At 33.7% G+C, this 21,896-nt stretch overlaps 1 protein-coding gene across 1 annotated transcript; it reads right to left on the bottom strand.

Moving 5' to 3' along the window:
- Window positions 1-106: 106 nt before the first annotated feature.
- Window positions 107-20,542, bottom strand: LOC127846059 (uncharacterized). Its single transcript, XM_052377236.1, has 9 exons — window positions 20,339-20,542; window positions 19,196-19,403; window positions 9,736-9,818; window positions 8,109-8,173; window positions 4,024-4,176; window positions 3,767-3,805; window positions 3,520-3,543; window positions 1,710-1,782; window positions 107-114 (listed from the first exon to the last, which is right to left on the bottom strand). Exons 1-9 carry the CDS (start codon window positions 20,517-20,519, stop codon window positions 107-109), a joined length of 834 nt encoding a protein of 277 aa, XP_052233196.1. The 5' UTR covers window positions 20,520-20,542.
- Window positions 20,543-21,896: the final 1,354 nt, after the last annotated feature.

The raw sequence follows: 21,896 nt of genomic DNA, 5'->3' as shown, positions 1-21,896 counted from the left end.
GAATACACTAAATAGATGCATTCTACATTTCTCATGTAAAAGCTTTATATAAAAACTGTTTTAGGGTTTTTTAACGTCATTTAAAATGCCAACGTCATACTTAGTACTAACTCCCTGTATAAAATAACATGAAACAGTCGTTAACATTAAATATTATCTAATATTAATACAATGTGAGCGTTAACTGTAGCGATATCATTTGAAACTAGTTATTAACGTCTAATATCGGTTATACAAATTGAAACGTTGGTTTGTAATCATATTTTAATAACAAGTGGCTTTAAGTGTATTTAAAAAACCTAGCCGTTTTCGCTTACAGCACGATGAATGGTAGGATTTAAACTATTGCCCAGCTAAGTGAAATCGAAATCTGTATATTATATAATGACCATTACTTTAATAATTGTTTATAGCATAATTATGAACGACCCAATGCGCTTAAGCTTAAGTTGTTAGAGTAGCCCAACCCGTTTCATTTTAGTCGGTAAACTTCAAATTGGTTACATAGTAGTGTAGTTGTTGCATATTACTTTGAGTCTGTATCGTTTATTATTAATTAACTTTATAATATTAGACGATAATGTGTTCAATTTGTTCGCCCAATACAAGTTGAGCCTCGCCAATAAAGTTCGAAACTCGCCTTATACGAGAAAAAGGCGGCCAATATGGAAAAAAAACACTGCCAATACGGAAAAAGGTCGGCAAAAACCAGATTTAGCCAATCAGAAACCAAAGAAAAACTCGGCCTTATATAAGAATCTAAAATTTCGACAATTTGGACGCCATTATGAAGTTGTATGCTTAATTTTGGTGCAAAGTTTAAATCTTTAAAAATATACTTTAAGCACTCAACCCCTAATATATTCTGCTCCCTTCAGAAAATACTATATAGTTTCCCTATATAATTCAATGTAAAAGCGACAACTTTAAGCCAAAATAGATGCAACATTTTGCACATAGAGACCCCCATAACCATACCTTTTCTTAAAGGCCATTCTAGGCGGAATCGATTTATGCAATAAAAAAGATATGTCATCTTCATTGCAAGAAAAAACTTGACGCAAATCAAAATCGACTGTTTTTGCAACTTTTTTTTCGGCCGTTGCTTAGTGGAATGTAACCTTTTTCAGTGCAATGTTTTACCATAGTTTTCAAGTTTTTCATATTTCAGGGATTCATTCGTGAAAACCTATTCATGCCCTACCATTATCTCCGAAAGATACCACCCAAATAATAGTGCATAATAAATATAGAACAGAATTTGTGCTATTTTTCAGAACTTCATACTTAATTTAATAGCAAAAACCTGTAATTCGAAAGTGAAATTAAAGCTTTTCTTGCTGAATAATATTATTAAATTAATTAATAAAATTGTAATTAATTAGTTGAATTCATATTGTCTTTGTTATTGAGCTGTAGACAGCCGTATTGGCCTGAGGCCGCATTGCGGAAAAAACTTATCATTGAATTTGCGAAATGGAAACAGAACATGGTAAAAGGCAATAAGTTTTCTCGTATTTTACAGATTGTGGACAGTGTGTGATGGTAACGGAAAATCAACATCAATAATTCAAATATTTTTGTAATACATATATGCCACCTGATAAGCGGCTTGTCGTATATCTTTAAAGAATATTTGTATGATATTCGTCGTATTTCTTAAGTACTTGTATACACATTGACTTGATGATAATATATAAGTAACTTACTACACATTCTTTTGTCAAACTGAACTGGACGCCTTGCTTGTTTTCTTAGAATGTGTTTAATATGATTTTTGTCCTGAAAGTGTTGAGAACATGTTCGATTTGCAACAGGTGTTTTCAAAGAAACAAGTAAAGGTTATCATTAATCATATGATTTTTTGAATTAATTTACCATTGAAGGGGATATCAACGATTTCAATAGTCGCGGATTGTTCTTTAAAACAATCTCTACATCAGATAATAATACACAGAAATGGGTGTTTCAATACAATTGGAAACAGGGCATTCATAATAAAAAGGCTTATATGGCACACGCGTATTTCACATATGAGTATTGCTTGTGTACTTCAAACAGACAGCAAGTATTACAAACTAAACATTTTAACTACCACTCATACTCCGAAAAAAAGGCTGCAAAAGCTATTAAGTCAATCCCCAAATAACCACAAATATCACATAACAGCTACCAACCCCCCACCCCTCCATAAAAAAAGACAATCTATAGAACGCGTTTTATTGATACATTGATAAACGCAGAAGAACGGTCGCAATATTGAAATTTGATATAATATAAGAAAAAGGTACTGTTTATGCATAAGAGAAAAAAAGAACGCATACCAACTACATTGCAATTTACTATCTTATAGTATTAAAAGGCATAAGATCATTTCTGTGAAACAGAAAAGTAATAGCAAAATGTAACCTACGTCACATAATTCCGAACAAAATGGCGGAATACAAGGAATAAAAAAACAAACTGACACGCCTGACAAGAAAATCGATTAAAATTTATGACATCTGCAGTCATGCAGTTAAATATACCAGTCATGATATTTTAATCAATATAAACTAATAATTGTTAAAAAATATGGTATTTTAGAACTTTTCTTTTTTCGTCGTGTGTGGTTTACGGTCGCTTTAAAGTGTATACATGACATAATAAGTAATATGAGTCATATCACAGTGCACTTTCAATTCATTTTTTTTCTGTAATAATTGTTTACAAAATTGTACAATCATGGTTTGCTATCTACTTCGCGTATCATTATGCAGTTGGTGCAGCCGCCGACTTCTGATATACTTTAATGACTTCGATAATACTTTTAAATTTGCGAATATGTTTTATTTATTTTAAGATAACGTCTTTCATTTCTTTCATTACGGTATTAAAATATATTAGGAATTCAATCGACAGCGACATGGATTTTTTTACGATATATAACGAATCAATCTACATGACCCGTGGCAATACACATTTTATAAATCACTTAAAAATCATAGTTAAGCCAAAAACATAAATATAATGACGTTTGTCTCATTACTGTCTGATACGTATAGCCAAACACAAGCCATCAAATAAATAATGCAATGTTAACCTCTGTTGTGTCGTTAAGCACGATGTTATTGTTTTGTCGATTTAGCATTTTACAATTGTTTTAAACAATTGTATCATATGTCTTTTGTCGGGGGCATTATGGGTAAATAATAATTTCAAAGGTGGAAGTATATTACAATAAATAGTGATAATTACCAGGCACTTATTATCCATAGAAGAAAACATATTCAGCTTCAAGAGACGTTGTTACCCATTTAAAAGTAAATCAGAACCTTTATTGTATTGTTTTGGAATTAAGAAAAAGTATCAATAGTACACTTGTCTGGCAACATCTATATCTCCAATAAATAGAACAATAGCGAGAGAAAATCATTAATTGAAAGAAGACAAGGTTACGAAAACAGTGATTCATCGATTCCATCAAAACCTATTGCTCTTTAAAAACGTTGCTAAAACCAGTTACACATAATGACCTACCTCATTGGTATGAGGATCGTTTAACTGAAAATAGAACACATATTTTTGTAGTTTTAGTTTTAGCAATGTTTCTACTTAGTCAGAAATAACGTGTGTCATGGTCAAAAGGCGTATATATTTGTATAAAATACAATGCTAAAAATGATGAAAATATAAATCAACAGTGCAAACACTGTACCAACAGTTATGACATATGCAAACATTGTGTCCTTTATTTTATGATGAATCATAACAAAATGTGTATTACCTGTTTTATCAATGGTTTCAGTAGTCCACCATCTTCAACCTAAAAATATATATCAATTTTATGTAAGCCCTTGCCAAAGAGCGAACAGTCAAGTTTAAGAATGCAAGGCATGGGTGTATAAAACATATGTAATACCAATATGCGTCGGTAAAACAATAAACAATAATGTAATATGGTAAATAACAATAAACAATAATGTATTATGGTAAATAATGCATAATTATATCAAATATGGTGCATGTTGTAATGAATCTTACCGATTTGATTTTCAAGCTGACCATATCGCCCCAAAGTATAAAGTAGTTCGTCATAAAGCTGGTTTCTATTTCTTGCAAGTGTGTAACTAAGTCGATTCGGTTTTCACACAGTGCTGTGGTTATCACATTAGAGTAGTCAGGATCGTTACGGTCCTGAAATATTGTCTAATGATTGTAAAACATGCATATTAAATTAACAGCAATCAAACAATACGTTGACGTTTGAATCGCTTGGACAATCGTTCAAGTGTAATCAAAAATATATTCAATCTCATAGATGACTGAATTTAAGAAGAAAATGAGATACCTATGTTGTTCGCGAATATGCCACCCAATAACATCCAACATATAGATGAAGCAAAATTTTGAAATTAGAATAAGGACAAAACGAAACTCCGGAGATATTACTATGAGATAGATTAGTAAAAGCCTTCAAAAGTCTTTTATTTAAGGCGAGTGAACAATATCCTTTACACTAAAGAACCATGCAAACACAATACACATCACACATAACACGATGATTATTGCCGAGGTTACTGCTGTTGGAAGGTCAATGTCAAGCATGGAAGTATTAAACACGGTTCATGAAAAGCCTATCCGAACATAGCCCAGATTTAATGACAAAACACACATGTGTAAAAAATAATATAAACCTAATATCCATGTAATTTAAACGAACAAAATACTAGGGGATTATAATTTGATAAAGACACAACCGAACATCAGAACAACATTATTTTAATATCAGATGAATAGAAATAAGTACACATATCAGCTTAACCGTCCATGTAAACAACATTTCGGAAATTAGAATTATATAGTACACATTTTATCCCATCGAATCTTAAGAAAACCAGCAATATATAGTGCAAAACGTTCAATTAGGTAGCTTGTTTATACATTGAAGACATTTCTTTGTAAAAAACCCTCACATGTGTATTTCATTAATAATTTTATAAGTGCTTTTTTCTGCAAATGTACATTGCAAATCAACGCAATGTTCACATGCACAGTATATGCACATGTCTTACACGTTGTTATTATGTATCGTTATAAACGGGATATTTCACTACGTTTTCTTGCAATCAGCCATTCCAAATGAACGTGTCATCATCGGCTGTTTGTCGTAGCATTTGACAAACATGTTAACTTGTTTTAGCATTAACAAACACGGAATGAACAGATGAAATTAACTTATATCTGTCGATGAATATGACTGTATCCGTTAAACATCAGCCTTAATACTTGCATGTTTACGCAACCGTTTCAAAATGTCAATATAAAGTGATGGGTGAAAAATCCCAGAAATCAATAACGAATTTATGGGTTTTTTACAAACGTAGTAAATTGTTTGCCTTGTCCATGAAATAAATATATTTGTTAGAATGGTTGATAACTTAAAACAATGGTAAGCTTTTTGTAATCCATTCAATCATATACTCATCGCCTGGAGGTCCATGCGCTAACGTTTTACTGAACTCACCTAGTAGGAATGAGTACAAAATCTGCAAACATGCTGGGCAAGTGTGCAATATAATTATGCACACTTTATATGGGATATCATTCTTTTATTTTTGTCTGTTAAAATACATCATAGAAAGTATGATGATGTCTAAAATTCCGGTGTTTGTATAAAATAATAAACATGTTTTGAGATGACAATAAGATTTAGTATTTATGTTATTTAATATTCAATTGCCTTATTGTTAATGTCTCTTTATTTCATTAATCAACTATATTTATGTGTTGAATAGTTTTTCGTTTATTTTCTGAGCGATTTTATAATGTTTTTTTATGTCCCCCACCACTATAGTTGGAACATATTGATTTGCCCTGTCTGTTGGTTTGTTGCTTTGTGTGTTCGTTTGTTTGTTTGCGTCAAACTTTAACATTTGCCATAACTTTTGCAATATTGAACATTTTGAGTGGTAAACGGTCAAGGTCATCCTTCAAGGTCAAAGGTCAAATATATGGGTCAAAATCGCTCATTTAATGTACACTTTTGCAATATTGAAGATAGCAACTTGATTTTTGGCATGCATGTGCATCTCATTGAGTTGCACATTTTGAGTGGTGAAAGGTCAAGGTCATCCTTCAAGGTCAAAGGTCAAATATATGGGTCAAAATCACTCATTTAATGTACCCTTTTGCAATATTGAAGATAGCAACTTGATATTTGACATGCATGTGTATCTCGTGGAGCTACACATTTTGAGTGGTGAAAGGTCAAGGTCAAAGGTCAAATATATGGGGACATAGTGTTTCACAAACACATTTTGTTTATTTGTGTAATTTGTGTCTATATATGTGCATTTGTTAACCGTTCCTTAATTGTGTTTACTAAATATGTATATGTTAACAACGGGTTGTTTGTTCTACAAACTACTTTTAAAACGGGTTGGTCAATTTAATTGTCCACGTAATCATTAGGAAAAAAGTATTTTTCCAAATGTTATATTCCATACATAGCAAAGATGCAAAATACAGTTGTACAGGGAATGTTGTGTGACATTGAAAAATGCCTTAATGAGAATGGTTGTGGTCATTGAGTTGCTGTATAATTTTCAAGGTTGCTGGAAATTAATCCACTGCAAATTCCATCTGATTTACCACGAAAAGAAGAGGGAGTCAGTGTTTAATTGAATCTTCCAAAACGAGTCAACCAATACAATTAATGCTTTAATCATCAGCGTCTACTGTAATGATATATGATAAAAAAATTAAGATCCTGAAAACGACATCTACGTCGAACATTTGTGCGGCATCGTTTTCACGTTTTTGCAATATTTTAACATCATTTTTGTTCATCGTTACACAATTTCAATATTTTTATTGATATGATGTATTTAGATTATAACAAATATTACATTTGTGTCGTTTAAAATGAACTTGCATTAAAATAAGAAACATCTGTCAGGAATTCATGTAAAAGCTCCGTACTAAAATTATGCTAAAGTTATGTATACATGTTCGTTTTTCCCAGTTGTTAAGCAACCGTATTGCATATTGATTTATTCGTTAACAAAGCAATGTATGAGTTTTGTAATAACACTAACAAGCTAGTGATGTTCATTCAAACGTATATGCAGACAAAAGCGCCTATGTAGACACAAGCGCCAACTGGTCACGTAATCAGCACGTTTAACGGTCAGGGCTACATTGATCAAGTATAATTATTATGGTATACAAACTATTCGAGTGAAACAGCAGTCATATTTTATCAAGCAAATTCCAGATTTTTCGAGAGTCGTTGCTCAGCTTCGCTCAAGGCGATCTGGCTGGTTATTACTCTTGGCAAACATTTTAAGATCACAATCGTTGTAACCAAAAATGATGATGATACGATTGAGTTTATGTGTGTGATGACAAGGTTAATATGGTCAAGGGCCAAAACTCAAAGGTGATTAATGTGAACATGCAGGTTTTCAATTCCAATTGAGGCGATTTTGATGTCCACAAATCATTTAAAAGAAATTTCTTTATGATCCGATTGCAAATGCTTGAGTTACAGCATTGATAATAATTATTTGATTTTGTATACAATGCTTCATGCGATCTCGCTAGTAATCAAATTTTGGTTAAGAGGGGATCTCAACAAAGAGAATCACACAATTTTAAGATGATCCGACATAAAGTGTTTGATATAGAGAGCGGGCATTTGTTTTTACTGTACGGGCTATACTTTATAAGTGAATCAAGCGATCTGACTTGTTAAGATAGTATCACCAAATACGTTAAATAAAGATCCAATTTAAATTGTTTCAGTTTTTGAGCGGACAGTGTTCTCGCTGACGCAGCCTTCTGCCGCCCGCCAAGGGTGTTTCACGTAATATTGCCCTTTGTTTTAAACAAGCGCATACAAACGTTAAGAAAAATTAAAACTGATTTTGTAAAATATTGTACAGAAAGTGTGTTCATCCATTTCACAGAAAACCACTGACAATACAGTTTAATCTACTTAAAATCAAATGCAATACATGTTTGGTTCAAATATGTGTACGTTTGAACAAATATAAAATAAAAATCGTGTTTTTATTTTTGATTAATTTATTAATGACGTTAATGAATATGCTCTGAATACTTGCCCACTGAATCCCTTTGCTAAGTTCCTTGCAACGATTTGCCCACCGAGTTTGTGAATTCATATGACCTGAAATAAATGAGAAGCATGCTGCTACTGCATGTTGATTATTCCAATAACTATGGAAACAAATACAGTATCAGTCTCCTACTAACACACTGCTCTTCAAAACCTTACGACTCAAATCGGGTCCGAGTGACTTTGGTTTTCGCCCATATACTAAATGTGTATCTACGTATGGTCTACACTCAGAACTATACCGGATTAATCTTACCATGTCCAAAGCGTTCTCTACGACTTTTCGTTATAAAGATGTTATACGACGAATTAGTTGTTGTGACGTCTATATTAGGTTCTATTTGAGGACGATCGACAAGAGGACTAAGGCTTTATTTTACGGTTTGAGTTTTGAATGAAACAAATATTCTTTTTTTTAATCTGTTATTCAGTCCTCACATGGATCAATCGTCTTTTGACCATTTAATCTGGTTTCAATAACATTGGACTACAAGTTCCAAATAAATTGCATTGTCCATTTTAATTGCTTTTTGGCACGTCATTTGAGGCCGTTGTAATGCCTGAAATGTATACCCTAAAACGTTGATTAAACACAAAATTCAGATCATATAAGACACATTTGAAAACACTTTTGCTATATATATGTATATATATATATATATATATATATATATATATATATATATATATATACAGAGAGAGAAGAGAGAGAGAGAGAGACGAGAGAGAGAGAGAGAGAAGAGAGAGAGAGAGAGAAAGAGAGAGAGAGAGAGAGAGAGAGAGAGAGAGAGAGAGAGAGAGAGAGAGAGAGAGAGAGAGAGAGAGAAGAGAGAGAGAGAGAGAGAGAGACATATATATATATATATATATATATATATATATATATATATATATATGAAACTCGATGGCTAGAAATGGCCGGGACCGACAACAAAAGTTCGAGCCATCCGGAATTCGAGCCATCCGATTTATAGTACATTTATGTTCACTAACATTAATCCGCTCGATCTCCAGGACATGTGAATCTGTAATAGGTATTAATCTCCAGTCGAATAGATCCATCAAATTAACATTGTTTATAGTGTGATGCAGCCATTCAAACACTAATAATACTGCATTTCCAAATAGAACGCATAATTTTATACAAAAAGTTATATTTTACTCAAATCAATTATCGATTGAGTCGATGATATGCTTGCAAATATGGCTTGTCTTTAATCAAGCGCTCCTTATCGATTAAAAGCTGTATGCGACCCGCAGCGAGTTCGAGCCTAACGAACAAAAGAACGTGTGAAAACTGTGACCCGGACGTTCGCCTTTTTTCTAACATAAAAGATCTAATATCGTCGATGAGTCAATCGACATCGACCTTAGACGATTCCGGTTTGGAACGTCACAGAGGGGAAGCGTTACCTATCATATTTGTAAAACCCATATTCATAGACATATTATCTTCGCCAAATAAGTGCATTATGCAATGTTTTGCTCAACCATATCTATTCGATTTAATTTTTAATAAATGTTTTTACATTCATAAAGTCAATAATTAACACTCATGCATCATCTATATTGTAAATGTATATATTTGTCCGTTTGTCTTAATGCAAATTTACCTTTCCAAACCTGACGAATGTGGGCAATTGCAACTCTCTCAGGAAACTTGTTAACATCAATCCATGGATCATTTTGGCTGTGTCTGCATTAAATAAGTGATATAATTCTTATAATGTATAATATGTAATAGACCTATTGAATGATATTGTTTACATTCGGGATTTTCCGCGCATGCGCACTGGTTGGTTGGCAAAAACACTGGTTACAGTAACGAAAAACATGTATAAAGGGCTTTTGTTTAGTCAATAAATTGGAAATCAAACCAAAACAAACATTAAAACTATTAAAAAATAGTGCCAATATATCATATTTAGTACCAAATAAATGTATATTCACAAAATAAAAGTTCCTCTTCATAAAAATACCATGTAGGTATAAGCATAGAGTAAACGTGATCGGACGACTAAATACTGCAATTCCACAAAACAAAACAATAAATTAGCCGTATTTTTTCTGATATTGAGACTTAAATAAAGTATATTTTAACAATAATAAAACATATATTAATTGTATTATAATTATAAACGGTGTATATAGTGTTATTTTTCGGTATCAGGAGAGGTGCCCCCCCCCCCGGAGAAGTGCCCTCCGGAGAACTGCCCCTCTATTTTAAAAGGGGCGGAGAGGTGCCCTCCCATCAAATATGTAGGGGCAGAGAACTGCCCCCCTGTCAGAATTAAGTAGGCGGAGATCTTCTTCCTCACAATAATTCAAGGGGCGGTTAAGTGCCCCCCCCCCCCTGTGTCAACTTAAATTAGCATGAAACGTCGGGCATAATTATCACACCTTTTTACCGCAAACAGTTACTCAAACAACCATGGTTTGGCGGATAAATTTTCGTGCGAAAATTTCTTGTGGCGGAAAAATTCAGATAGCTGACAGTCTCCTTTGGTAGGCACATTTTTTGGAAATTTAAATATTATAATAATTCTGAGGGTGCTATTTTTGTGTGGCCAGTTGTCTTAGGATTGCTGAGTATAAATCCATACTTGAGTGGTTACCTTCTGATTATTACAAAAAATTAGTTTATTACAAAAAAATAGTTTTTTGCGGAGATGGGTTTTGCTCGGATATAGGTAACTCCCAGCTCTTATTTGGCTTTTATCTGGATAGTTAGTCACTTTGCGAAATTGCTTTGAATTGCGGATTTGCATATTGTGGAATTGCTTTACATTGAGGAACTTTGCGGATTTGGATAAAATTGCGATTACTTTGCGGATTTGGATAACATTGCGATTAATGTTGCGGATTTGCTCACTATTGCTTATAAAAACTTTGCATTAACTGTCAGCTACTTAAAATCAGGAAGGTCACTGGGTGTAATCATTCCTGATTTACATGTAGTTTCGTATATTTGATGTTGTGGCTCAGTCTCTCCAACTAAAATTTTGTTCTTTCTGAAGTTTAATTATTTTAACCTAGCCAATATGTTCTAGTCATTTGCTATTGCAAAGGAAAGGTAAAATAAAGACGTTATAACTTTATTTTGTGTAATTTGAAATTTATATACTAAAATAATGGTTTCTAACGAGAAGTTCAATGCAAATGGTGAGCACTAAATTACTTATTGCGAGTACGTAGTGAAAACAATACTTACGGGTAATTTTACGTTATACTTGTACACATTTATCCGGTAACAATTTAATTTCAGTACAAGTATATTTCCATTTAAACTACTGAATAATACAAATTTTCTACATCCACGTGATAATATTATTTAAGTCCCTTTGTACTCATCTGCACCAATCACTATACATGAATACCATGTAAAAGTCGTGTTTTAATGAGAGCGCGAAACATAGTCGAGTCCACGCAGGAAAAGCGCGCGTGTTAATACAGACCATGCGTCGTAACTAAATATAGTTATGTGCAACTAAGTACACGTAGTACATGAAGTACTTTTGAAAGAAAAAATACATCGGAATTAATGTAAACACAAAGATAGTATTGAGCCATTGAGAATAGCGATAAAATACGTAAATTTACAAATAATAAATTAAATACAACAGCGCCTTAGCCACGCTGAGGCACACCGAGGCAGATGCCTCGGCTAAAATTTGCAGAGCAATCTTGAGATTACCAGGAAAAAAGGAAAAATGATGTTAAAGAATAAAATCTATATACGAAATTGAGGCAATTTAATAAATTTAAGGCACTATGATATTCACAGAGAAATATCATTGAGTACAATGTGTTCATGTTGAGGCAGATAATTATTTCAAATAAATAAGTTCCATTCATGATTGATGCCAAAATGGCTCAGCAAAATGATTTGGAAAACCGTATATTTAACAAAGCGTCGCACTGTACACATCGATGTTATAATCATGGTGGACATCGGAACGTATCGAGCTATAATCGGGTGTTTTACTGCCAGGTCTGGGTATTTTAGGACCTAGACACACTTAGGGTGGTAGGCGTTATCGGCTTTATTGGTATTCTCCTTTGTATGACCTGCGTCGAGTTAAATCCGGGACCGTTTCAGGTGGTAAGAATCTTTGTTTACTTAAGAATTTCAAGTCTGTTCTGTTTAATAGTCGATGTAGTGTAGTAGATGATAGAACTGACAGAAAATTATGACGCATTGCTCAAACAACATTTTACACAGGAAAATTGAAAAAAATGGCCTGAAAATTTACTTATTTAAGTTAAATATTTGTACTCCTCGTGATAATCAATATGTCCATGTGACGCAATCGGTAAGGCATAAGACTCTGGATCCATTGACCACTATTATATTGTCACTGCGTTGGTTCGAACCCAAGTTGGTCCGGGTTTTTTTCCAAATAACTTCCATCACTGATCCTTTTTATATGTGCTTATGATTAGAAACGCTTTTGATTAAATGCATTTAAACTTTTTATTTGGAAAAAGAGCCCCATGGGCTTTCAAGCTCTAAATGGAAAAAAATCGCCCATGAATTTTTTCACGGTGAACTTGTCTGAACTTTAACAGCAAGTTTGCGGAAGCTGATTTGATGTAAACTCAAACATAAAATTTATAAAAAAAAATCATAACGAATATATCTAAAGTAAATATAATGTTATTATATAGTAGCATGGAAATCGTTAATCGTTTATGGTAACAGAATCTAAATTTGACAATAAACTTGTAGCAGATTTTTTTTCTTAACTTTATTGATACTAAACGGTCATATGTAGCGTCCACGATTCCGATAATTTAGGTATAAAAATTGCAATTAAAACGCAACAGAGACGTTCTAGGTGTAAACACATTTCAGCGGGGGGGGGGGTGATACATGCCCCCGGACACCCCTCGAATGACCTAAGATACTGCCTTGGCTAAAATTTGAGTCTGGCTACGCCACTGTACAATAGACTAATGGGGTTGTTTACCCTCGGGACCTCGGTTAGAAACCATTGCCCGAGCGCAAAAATAGGCAAAAAGGATGCCTATATATAAGTTAGCACATAATTGTCTACCGTATAAATAGGCATCCATTTTGCCACGTTTTGCATTATTTAGGATTTGACGAAAAAATCGGTTTCAGTTTGCTTTAATTTGCAGCCAATTAGGCAGGCTGAGATGGTGTTACCTTTAACGATAAGCACCGCGATCTTTTAATCTTTTAATTGGTAGACCGGACCAACTTAAATTGTTGAGCACTTGTTACCTTTGAAGAAAGCTGCATACGGGTTTATTTTATTGAACCGTCGAAATCCGTAATTGGTGAAAACAAACAAATAAATTATTGTTTTCAGATTGCATAAGAATGTAATTAATTGCATATTAATTGTTTGTTTTAATTACGGTGAAAATATCAAATAATTCAGCCGCGAAAACTTTTTATAAGCAAAAAGGGATTTTTTCTTTGTTCACATAGGGGAAAATCACGTGAATATCCATATGGCGACGTCCATGCCGAGGCAGGTTTTTTTGCCATTTTATACCTTTTATTACTTGTATATTATTTTTAAAATTTCGCTCATATTCCAACCATATTAGCAAAAAAGTTACTGGCTTTTTTGTCATTGTAATACGCGCTCTATATATCGACTTTACTCTCCGCGAAATTTCTTTATTTAGGGGGCACTTCTCCGGGTCATCAATTTTGACAGGAGTGCACTTCTCCGCCCTCTATTTTTAATCAGAAAGGCAGTTTTTCGTCCAATAAAAAACAGTGAGGGGGAATTTATCCTAGAGCCTTTTTTTTCATCAGCGATCGATAGTGTCAGAGGTGCATTTAATCAATTATTAAACAAAGTCTTAGAAAGCGGAATACATTACAATTTTTAAATATTGTGGTAATTTTATTTAACATGGAATGAATTTTCGTTTCGTTCACATTGAATGACAATTAATACAATTTAGCATACAAACGGAAAACCCCTGCATATTATGCAAATTGAACTGTCTTTGCATGTATATTGAAATCTCTTAACTAGTAATAAGGAGTGATAAAAATCTAGCGTTTTATGAAAAATGCGTATATGTTATTTATTTAACGCAATTATTTTTTACCCTATTGTGATTGCTTGTGTTCATGGTGGTGTTTCGTACACTGCAGTAATTTACAATCTTTACACGTAAAAGCGGAGTTTACTTTTGCCGGTAACCGTTAAATACCTCAATTGCATAGCAGTAAAATTGCGCAATATTTTAAATGCATAGTTATTAAACAATGTATTATTATGATTAAACTGGCTAATAAATATATACACTTCTTCCTGTTAATCCATTTCCGACAAATGTCTTCTTTTTTAATGTTAAAATATTTTATTGAAGCAACTGTTCAGTATTTTAGCTTTTAAATTTGGCCTAAATGACTGCTCAATATGCCAAGAGAAGACATGGAGGTATAGTAACTTGTGTTAAATGACCAGACACTGATCTGCCACATGTGGTTTATGCAGGGACCCAAGTATAGGTCCATGGGTTTATGACACCATGTTTTCTTTGTAATTGTTTGGACAGTATCCGATCATAACGAGATAATCGGTTTGTGATGAACAAAGGTGCAATTAAACATCGGGATATAAATGCTGAAACAAAGATTGTCAAAATTAGTGTAAAAAATTAAATAAAACAATTACATTTATCAAAAGAATTTAATTAATGTGTAACAAGGTAAGTTTTTTCCAAAGACCTATAAAATACATTATAAAATAGACTGTGAAATTTTCCCAAAGTGTTTAGGTTACACCCCCTTCAGAGTAGACCGAAGAAGCAAAGGCGGAGGAGTTTTTATTTTAGTGAAAGACACAATTTTGGCAACTGAACAGAAACAGCTAAAATCTAACTGTGAAATACTCTGAATTAAAATTCATTTAACCTCATGTAAACCTTTATATATTGCAGCATACTATCGACCAAAAGAAGCTGACGTGCAAAGCTCGGAAGAATTTAGAAAATCTCTAAAGCTAACCGCCAACCTGAAAGGAAATTTTTGGATACTCGGAGATTTTTATTACCCCAAGCTCTCCTGGGATACAGACCACAGACCCAAAATAAAACCTGGATGTAGTAATGTACAACTTTATGATGACTTTATTGACTTGCTTACTGATTTCAACCTTACTGAAATGGTGACTGAAAACACAAGAGGAAACAACATCCTGGACCTTTTCCTGACCTCTAATCATACTCTTGTTCACTCTGTTAAAACTCTTCCAGGTATTTTAGACCATGATATTGTATCTTTCATTTCAAATCTTAAAGTAAAAATAGCAAAACAGAAACCCAGGGTTGCACCGCTGTATAGAAAGGCAGACTTGGATTCTTTTAAAACATACATGCAAGGAGTGAGTGACAGGGTTCTTGAAAAAGGTGAAAGTACCTCGGTAGAAGAACTTTGGTCAATTTTTTCAGATGAAATATCAACTGGTATTAAACAATTTATTCCCTCAAAAAAATATAGGTACAAGAAGATCACTACCATGGATTACACAACCGATAAAATGACTAAGGAGAAAAAGAGATAACCTTTATTTCAGACTTAAAAACAATGGAACACATAATACCAGGAAAATGTTTCTCAATATTAAAAACCTTATCAAACGAAATACTAAAACTGCTTATAATAAATATATCGAGTCCATCTTAGGAATTGAAGACCCTGACGCCCAAAATGACAGATCCAACTTTAATTCGAAGAAACTGTATACTCTCTTAAAAAAAACTCCAAACAAGACGCTCAAGGTATATCTACTCTTTTTGACAATGTTTCAGGAAAATCAGCATCTGTGAATCAAGAAAAGGCCAATGTTTTGAACCAACAGTTCCAATCCGTTTTCACACCTATGTCCCCCCTTACCCTATCTCAATCATGTCTCTCTTTTTTCAGAAATCTTAATGGAATTTCATCTTCATCTTTCAGAAAATTTCCAACAATGCCAAAGATCACAGTCAGTGTCAATGGGGTGCAGAAGTTGCTATCCAATCTTAAACCAGACAAGGCAGCAGGTCCAGATAACATCAAACCTCTTGTTCTTAAAGAATTAAGTAAACAAATTTCTCCAATAAGAACACTTCTTTTTCAGAAATCATTGGACTCCGGAATTCTACCAAAAGTATGGACATCTGCAAATGTAAAACCACTGTACAAGAAAGGAAACAACGAAAACCCAGCAAATTACAGACCTATCTCTCTTACCTGTATTTTATGTAAATCCTTAGAACATATTGTTTCCTCAAATCCTTCAGCTCACTTCAATAAATATAACATACTTTATGACTTACAGCATGGCTTCAGAGAAAAGCGTTCCCAAACACAACTTCTACAACTCATTGATGACCTGGCACGAAATATGTCATCTGGACAACAAACTGATCTAATATTGCTTGATTTCAGTAAAGCGTTCGACAAAGTGAACCATCTCAAACTGTTTTCAAATTACAGGAACATGGTGCGGATAAAGATACTCTCTCATGGATCAAATCATTCCTTATAGGTCGTACTCAACGTGTTGCTCTAGATGGAGACTTATCATCCGAGGTACCAGTGACATCTGGGGTACCACAAGGGTCTGTGCTTGGTCCGTTACTTTTTCTTCTTTATATAAATGACTTACCTAAATCTATTACTTTTCAAGTTCGCTTATTTGCAGATGACACTGCCGTTTATCTAACAATCAACAATATGCATGACTGCCAAACTCTACAAGATGATCTAGATAAACTTATGAAATGGGAACATCTTTGGGACATGGAGTTCAACCCAAGTAAATGCCAAGGTTTAAACATAACCAGAAATAAATCAAAATTCTCTTTTAATTACAGACTCCATTGACAAATACTAGAAACTGTTGACAATGCAAAATACTTAGGTGTGGACATCTCAAAAGACCTTTCCTGGAACACCCATATAAATAGAATTACAAATAACGCTACTAACTCTCTTGGTTTTCTACGCAGGAACATACAGACAAGAAATTCCAACATTCGCCAGCTGGCATACAAGACAATAGTTAGACCACAGGTTGAATATGCTTCTTTCGTATGGAGTCCTCACACTTTACAAAATATACAAAAAATTGAAAAAGTACAGCGTCGAGCAGTCCGCTGGGTCAAGCATAATTATTCTCCATATGACAGTGTCACCTCCATGCAACAGGAAATTGGTTGGCAGACCCTACAAGACAGACGAAATAACACTAAATTAATAATCTTTTTCAAAATTGTTCAAGGTTTAGTAGCCGTGCCGCTGCCATCATATATCGAGCGACCCACCAGATTCACTCGTCACATGCACCCCCTCTCTTTCGGACAGATCCATACCACTGCAAATTATTATAAGTTTTCATTTTTCCCAAGTGTTATTGTGATGTGGAACAACCTCCCTGCCACTACAGTATTACATCCTGATCTTGAAGGGTTTAAGCGGTCCCTTCTGCCCCTTGAACTCCGAGAGACATGTTTTTATCAGTTTAAACTTTAAATCACTTCACCATGCATGATTAATCGAACATACTTTTATCTTTCTCACTTATTCACTTTTAACACTTTTATCTTGCACTGACTGCGCACCTGTCAATAATACCCGCAAGAGGAGTAAGACAGTATAGATAGATAGATAGAGATACATTTTACGGGTCTTTGGTTTTTTTTCAGACATATAAAGGTTCAAATCAGTTATCCTATGTTGCTTACATAAAATTGACCTATTGGTTGTTTGTTTTCATCCTAATTTGTTTTCGTTTATTAAATTTTATTTATTCTAAAAGAATTTCAATTACTGAGAATGTTTTAAATAAAAATGGTCGCGAAAAGTGCCAAGTATAGAGATTTTTGTGGTTACCACATATCGAGCTCTTAGATTGTGTTCCACTACCGAGTTCGTTGTTAGTAAAAACAAATAGTGACAACAATATAATCGTTCCAAAGATGCATTTTCTTGCATGCTAATGTTTTATTCAGACAAAATTAGTAAAATTATATTTGATATTGTGCATGATTATCCTAAAAACAATGATTTTGTCAAAATTCTCTATATGCGTTTATATGAATTCTACCTCTTTTTGCCAACCAGTGGGCGGAGTCTAAACTGTGCAGGTTCGCGTGACGTCACTCGTCAACTGGTCTAAAGCATTATTAATTTTGTACCGATTCGGTTATAAATGAACAAATATATGTGATTGTCTGACAGAGATCTCAACCCTATCTACACAGATTCACCAAGATTCACAGTTTACTCACAAAAGCAGTAAACCTTCCGCGTTATATACGAATTATGTCCTTATTGGTATGTTTTGGCATATGATCGTGAGTTTAAAAATGCCTCGAAATACACAGAAGCGCTACTACAGGCTAATTTAATTTAGTGTTATAAATATATCAGCAGTACTTTTCAAGTTACAAAGTAGGTCGACCTTATTTCTAAAGACGGCTATATCCCCTGTTTAAAGTGAACATAATATTCATAAGTCTTCGTGCTGGTTCACTTGCATTTATAAAAAAATCATGGTAGAAACAATAGTTTCAAATTTCAAGCGTCCAAAAAATAAACAAACATTTTGTTTTATAATGCATGTATTTGTTATGGTAATGTCGGAAAGACGAAACCAATATACGCTTGCAAAAATACACGCTGGTTAATGCGTTTGTAACATTTGATCACTCTAGCAGCATCACTAATTAAATTAACCACAAACAACTCAAACAAAGTAAATTGTGTTCTACGAAGGTGCGATGTATCTTATCAAGTCATAAATAATGACCCCAAAAACCATGTGAGTAAGTTATAATGGTGGGGGTCAATAGGTGCTTGAAGCTTTAACAGTTAAGCATCAAGCATACTTTAAGTTTATTTAAAAAATTAATCATAATGCCACTTTAAAGACAGCAATTCCTTTGGTAATTTTCAAATAAAATAATACACAGATACAGCCATCGCTTTCAAATAGAACACGAAAGACAATCCGACGGTCACATGCCATATGTAACCGCTCCACGGCAAGTGCAGGAATACATATATACATATGGATACAGCTGTTGTCTTACCTGCCGTTTCCTAGTAGAAAGGAGTTGGTAAAACAGGCATGTGAACGGAGAACTGAAGGCGAAGTGGCCTCACTGTCGCAGCCGACAACGCCGTTTCCTAGTAGAAAGGAGTTGGTAAAACAGGCATGTGAACGGAGAACTGAAGGCGAAATGGCCTCACTGTCGCAGCCGACAACAATGTTCATGACGGGAATAATAGCAGGAAAGTCTAAACAAATGATACCCCAGAGTTAATTGTTACTTGCTTTGAATAGTAATAGTGCACATAAGTGTCGCGTCATTGTGACATATATGTTTTTTAAGAAACTCAAACTATCTCATGAAATTATTTGCAATTTAAGTAATCAATTCAAGATAATATAAACATCCGCGTGTAAGGTTTAAGTATAATGTTTAGGATTTCTCGATTAAATTACGTGTATTGTTAAATGGAGCTAAGGTTGCTTGCAGTGATGTTAAGTATGCCATCATGTACTTGAGATAATTGTGTACTGGAATCCAAGAGGTTAACAAAAATACACGGAGATTTGACATGGAGGAGTTGGCTATTTGTATATCAGAGTTATTACATGAACACCCCTATAAGATGTGATAGAACACATATTACACCTTAGGGCTTACTAATGTTTTACCATGTCTATATTAACCATGGTACACATGGAACAAGGTCAGCTATTATCCAATGGACATTATTTTCACAAAACGATTTGCCATATCAAGTTTAACTTCTGTTTTCATCGCAGTATCACACATGTTTTTGTATACTTACTTCATTCAACAAACCAATATTTACTATTCGACCCAACAGGATGGATTATATTTAATGTCGAGTGCATGCATTTAAGGAATTCTTTTAGATGATTCTATATGATGTTACATGAATATATAATATAATATTTGGAATAGTATAACGAGGGTTAAAGGATAATGTTTAAACTTTACCCTATACTATTTTTGCGTGGCGAATAATGACGTTTTTTTCAAGATTTTAAGTTTTTATAAGACGAAAACTATATTATGTCATAGTCCTAATATCAAAAGTGTGAGCCCTGTGGAAAGCTAACCAAAATGTGACCAAATAGACATGAATCACAACATGTTACAACACAAATGCAAACATGTAATCACATGATGTATTCTTACTGGTTTGGCTTTTTGTCAACAATTCTATCGCTATTGCGTTTTGAAGATTAGCTCGAAACTCGATATCTCCTCCAAAATCATTCAGCGTGATGTCGCGCGCAATAATAAATATGTCACGGTTTGGGTCTAAGTTAAAGTGACTGCTTGTTGATTGTTTTAAATCCTCATCATCCTCTTTCATGGTATACTTGCAGAATTGTAACTTATTTTCCTTAAAAAGAACGTTATAATAGATATACTATGCGTCATATAAATATCAGTACGTATCTCATTCCAATATACCAAAGGGCTAAATGGCCATTGATTGCTCACATGTGCAATATGGCGTTGCAATTTGGAACCATGTGACATGATTTGACAAAACAAAGTACAAGGCTATTCTTTAATAATGGAACTTGCAGTGAAAATAATTTTCAAAGTTACTTACTATTTTACTCTATAAAAATAATGTTACCCCTGTGGGAATAATTTGACCATAAATATCAGACGACCACATGTTACACACCAAATACAAAACTCCTGTTTCTATGGATTTCAGAGAAGATGACTTTAAACGTTTGCATTAAAAATATCTGGTTCAGCCCTGATGACGTACACATACATTTGGCAACATACATATGCAACGGTTCGGAACGATTTGAGTATCTTTAAACGAGTTTCATTAGATACTTATGCAACGTCTGTTTAAAATCTCGCCAGTGTTTCAGGAAAAGATGTCGTTTGAATAAAGTTGACGCACGGCTGACGTTTGGCGTAAGACGACGGACGACGTAGATTTTACTGAAGGCGGGCCCAAAGCTAACTCTTTGCATTGCACAGATTAGCTAAAAACTAAATATACTGTATAATTATTTAGTGTGGATTGCGTTTAAGAAGTAGTAATTAAAACTATCATCAGTGTGCGCATTGTTTACTTTAAACACGGAAATAATTAAAGAGGTGCAATTACTTCAAGAAGATAAATGAATGAAAAAAACAGGGAAACATGCGCACGACTCGTTTGAAGGGAAGCTGCCTCAAATGACATCGAAACTGGCTAAGTATTTCATAAAAAGAGTTAGAGTAAATGGCATATAAATGTATGTATCAAATTTGAATCATTAGTTCATAAGATCTTGCGTTAAAATATAACCTTAAAAGGCTGCATTTTTGTATTAAATATCAATAACGGTCTAACGAATCTTTGGAGCGTAACGACAGTACACAAATAATTATACTGATTATAAGGTCCCGATATATTAGGCGTTAACGAAAAAGTCCGTATACCCACTGATTTTAAGGTTAATATTACCACTGGTCAATTACTCCCGGTGTTTTAGAAACACACGACACATGTACACAATTTTAACTTCATATATTACGTATTCACGCTTATAACTTTTATGCATGACGTTTTGTTGTAAGAATTTAATAATTTATTCTAAGAATTCCACACAAAAATAAAATGACTTAGCTGATATGATCTTTGTCTTTACAATTATTTAAAAAATATATTAACATTTTGCTGAAACAATAATAAAATGCTAATGCAAATATGTATTATTCCTACTGATAAATA

This window comes from Dreissena polymorpha, chromosome 9, assembly GCF_020536995.1.
Source record: "Dreissena polymorpha isolate Duluth1 chromosome 9, UMN_Dpol_1.0, whole genome shotgun sequence".
Classification (NCBI taxonomy): Eukaryota; Metazoa; Mollusca; class Bivalvia; order Myida; family Dreissenidae; genus Dreissena; species Dreissena polymorpha.
This window is presented reverse-complemented; position numbering and strand designations above follow the sequence as displayed.